Source organism: Phaseolus vulgaris, chromosome 7 (assembly GCF_051622355.1).
Source record: "Phaseolus vulgaris cultivar YP4 chromosome 7, ASM5162235v1, whole genome shotgun sequence".
Classification (NCBI taxonomy): Eukaryota; Viridiplantae; Streptophyta; class Magnoliopsida; order Fabales; family Fabaceae; genus Phaseolus; species Phaseolus vulgaris.
In genome coordinates this window covers 7,395,056-7,398,952 of record NC_143504.1, presented here as the reverse complement: position 1 = coordinate 7,398,952, position 3,897 = coordinate 7,395,056, and the positions used below count along the sequence as shown (strand labels likewise).

At 34.7% G+C, this 3,897-nt stretch overlaps 1 protein-coding gene across 1 annotated transcript; it reads right to left on the bottom strand.

Moving 5' to 3' along the window:
* Positions 1-1,001: 1,001 nt before the first annotated feature.
* LOC137828035 (uncharacterized) lies at positions 1,002-2,087 on the bottom strand. Its single transcript, XM_068634434.2, has one exon. It carries the CDS (start codon positions 1,943-1,945, stop codon positions 1,235-1,237), a length of 711 nt encoding a protein of 236 aa, XP_068490535.1. The 5' UTR covers positions 1,946-2,087; the 3' UTR covers positions 1,002-1,234.
* Positions 2,088-3,897: the final 1,810 nt, after the last annotated feature.

Here is a 3,897-nt window from a genome sequence, read left to right as displayed (position 1 = left end):
CTTTAAAATTTTATTTATTAATTAACCTACAAAATTATCGTAGTAATAAAAAAATAAAACTTAGATAATCTCACTGCCATCTTATAATTTAGATACTTTTGACAGAAAAAAAAAAAATACACGAGATATTACTTCGGACATAATGTTGGATTGGGATTTAAAAAGTAGCCTTCGTTTTAAAATATATCATCATCATTTTTTTAATTTTTTTTTATGCAAGTACTCATCTCTCCTTTATATGTCTGAGTTGAGACAGCAACAAATAATTTGAGTTCTGAATACTAGTGCGCATTTCCCTTTTAACGAGTTTCCCATGAACGAAAGGCTCTGGTAGAAACACAAAAGAAGTAAAGTGTTTTACGCAGAAAAAGTGAAGTGGAGAACGAAATTAAAGCACTTTATTTTCCAATTCTTTGACATCCTTTTGTACTCTGCTTAAACTCATTTTATTCTCTTTCGATATCTGCAAATTCCAACAATTTTCTTCATTGAAGTTCTCTGGTGGGCAAATGATAATTGGTGTATGTGAATGACGTGATTTTACAGATTATACTAATCATTACGATCTTAGTTCAGGTTTCCTGGTCACTTTTGAGTATGAAATAAGAAATGATTATGCGTTCAAGGTTGGTAAATGATTTATAATCTCACTTTTAAGTAAATGATGTAGCCAACTTTCGGCCAAAAAAAAAGAAGAAAAGAGATTAAAACATTTGAACATTCAACTCAGAATATTATAGTAAAAAATATGTTCTTCATCGTTATCTCATTCTTCTGAAGACATTACACCTACAACAACTGTTAATACTGGAATCCAATTCACATGATTCCCTCCTTTATAATCATATATAAATTGCTTCTTACTATGATAGGCGTAGTTTTTATTTCTAATTTTCACTGTTATGCAGAAAATTGGAAAGCCCTGCCATTGCATTACATTACTAGGATCTTCTATTTAATTTAGGGCAAGATCAAATAATTTTTTTGATGTGGCAAAATGATTTGGTAAAACCTAAAGATTTAAGCAAGTGCCTTGAACGTGCCACTGCCATTACATACAACAAATGCTCGGAAATTCTGCAGTTTGATGTGTCAAGGGTGAATCTACATGGAATTTAAAAAAGGAAACGAAATACAAAGCATGCATACATAAAATTAGCAGCGGAACAAAGCAACCAAAGAGAAGAGACAAAAAGAAAAAGTAATGTTGCTACAATGATTTGATATGTACCAATTAAATGCCTACTAAGGCATCAATCTTAGAGGAAATGCTCCAACTGGTGCTGGAAAGGCTCCACTGATCAGAAATCATACCTGCAGCTGAAGATGAAATACCACCACCAACCCCACATTTTGCTACCATCCTTACACTCTCTATCAACTCCTTGGTGCGAGCCTCTTGTGCCAAAATGTCAAGCAACTGTTCTGGGGTGATCACAAGCTTCACTTTCCAAAACCTACTGCTACCACCAAGGCCACCAATGTTGCAGCTACTATTATTACTACTGCTTCTGCTAGAGAATGGTTCATTGGAGGATCTCTTGAGCAACCCCATTCCCTGGTGGTGGTGCTGGTAGTCCAAGGACATTCTATACAAGGCAGGGTAGGAGGTTGTAGGTAAACTGTTAGATCTAACATGCCCTTGTCTCACAACGTTTACATTGTCACCAACACCAGATGGGGTGTCTATGTTGCTGTTGTTGCTGCTATTGGTGTTGTTGGTGAGTGGTAGCAAATAGTAAGACTGGCCTGCCTCCAACTCTTCGAATTGGCTGAGTGGTTTCCAAAAGAGGTCGTGGCTTCTGAATATGGCATGCCCTGGGAACTCGTTGGTGATGAAACTCACGGTTACTGGAGCAGTGAATTCCATGATGCCACCGTTTGATGTTATCACTTTGATTGCTGCACCAGGATCTGACATGGCCCCAAAGAAGCAGTTTCCCATGTTGGACTTGAAACCTATATGATAATAGAGTAGTAGATATTGGTGATGTTCTTTTGTTATGTATGGTGGGAATTCTAGAGCGGGAAACTTGTTGAGGAGAAAAGTGCAGCTTCTCCTGTGGTCGGTTAGATTCTTCTTGTGAGCTTTGACAAAAAGCTAATAAAGAACAATATTAATGCTCTTCAATACACAGTATACAAATTATTAAAGTGGAGTTTGAATAAAAGGAACATTGGTTTATACCATTTCTACAGGGTTTACTCAGTGAAGTTAGTGTAAGTAAATAAACTACATAGGAACCACCTTATCTTACTTTTCACAAAGTCTTTTATTAACAAAACATAGGAGGAAAAATGATGTTGGAAATCAATTTTGGTCCCACTATATGAGTAAGAAAGCAAAAGCGCTGGTTCCTGCCACTTGGCCCACTTCACTGCCCTTTTTCTTTTTCTTTTTGGAGATTTGTCGTGTGATATTGGTCTCATGACAGATAAATCCCTTTAAGTTCCGAAGATTATGGAATGAAATTACTAACTCCAACAAAATGTCACGAACAAATTTGGTGTACTTTGGTCATGCTCCCACATGAATGACATCCATTGCAGTAGTTAAATTTAAAATTGTGGGCAAATGTTTGATTTTGATGTCAATTTCTTATTTTACATGGGAAAATTTGCGCGGAATGGACTCCCAAGTTGAAAATCAGAAGTACTCACATTTTACAATCATGGCTTATACAAAAATATAAAATGGAGAACTGAACTCTAAAACATATCACTGTAGATTTAATTTCTAGTGTATTAAAAAGACTTAGATCTCTCCACTTCAAATGTTTGTGTAGGAAAGAGTATGTCTTTTGATTGATATTAATGCTCATATAAAAATCATTTATATCGATTCCTTGCATATAAAAATTATTAATATGCTTCCTAAATATTGATTCTTCGCATATTTATAAAAACAACTTATCAGTAAGATCATATGTTGATAGCAATTAACATTTCAAATATATTCTTAGCATTCAAATATGTTAAGAATTATCATTTGGGTTAGAAACTTAAAAGTACTTTCTAGTCAAATCTAAATTTCGAGATCAAGGTGAACAAGCATTACTAAAAAAATGATAATATCAATCATCAATTAAGAACAAAATATTATGTTTAGATATCACCTCAATACATAAGAGTTTGAACAGAGTACTCTCAATCCCAAATGATAGAATTAGTCACACATGATGGTTGTTACACACAGTTAGAGCAAAAGAAGAAGATTCTGAATGTTTCTCCTTGACGACTACCTCCTATAGGGTTTCTAACACCTTTTATTCTACCAATTGGATTACAATTCACTCAATGGTGTTTTCCCCTCAATCTTGAACGTCTAGGGTTGTGCCTCAAGCCTCCTATTTAACCAAATTTGCATGGACTAAATGTCTTCTCAGTTGGGCATTATTGAGCTCGCTTGGGCGAGAAGCACGAAAAAAATCCAACATTATTGGAGCAATCTCGCTTGGCGCTTGAGCGAGATTCTCTGGTGGTGTCTAGCTTAGACGAGTTTCAACGAGTTTTGTTGAGTTCTTGGTGCGTTCCAACTTTCCCTTTTTTAGCTTTGTATATTCTCCTTTTGCCCAATTATCTTCATTCTTCCCTAGAATCCTGAAATGAACACAAATTTGGTAATAAATTTTTCTTATTCAGATAAAAATCACAAAATATGTAAAAATGTATAAATTCATAAATTAGGGGTTATTTTATGTCTATTTTATCAATTCATACTCCCAAGTACCTATATTTTAATATGGAATATTACTGAAATCTAGCACTTATCAGGGGAATGACCATATTGACATTCCTAATAATGTTGTACAATTAGATGCAATATATGTTGCAAATGTAAAATTAATTCCATGTAAGACAGTGACGAGTACTTACCAAGGTCACTGCAATATCTGA

Excerpts from the sequence above, each read along its gene's own strand:
- LOC137828035 (XM_068634434.2), bottom strand. The coding sequence starts at position 1,945 with ATGGGAAACTGCTTCTTTGGGGCCATGTCAGATCCTGGTGCAGCAATC.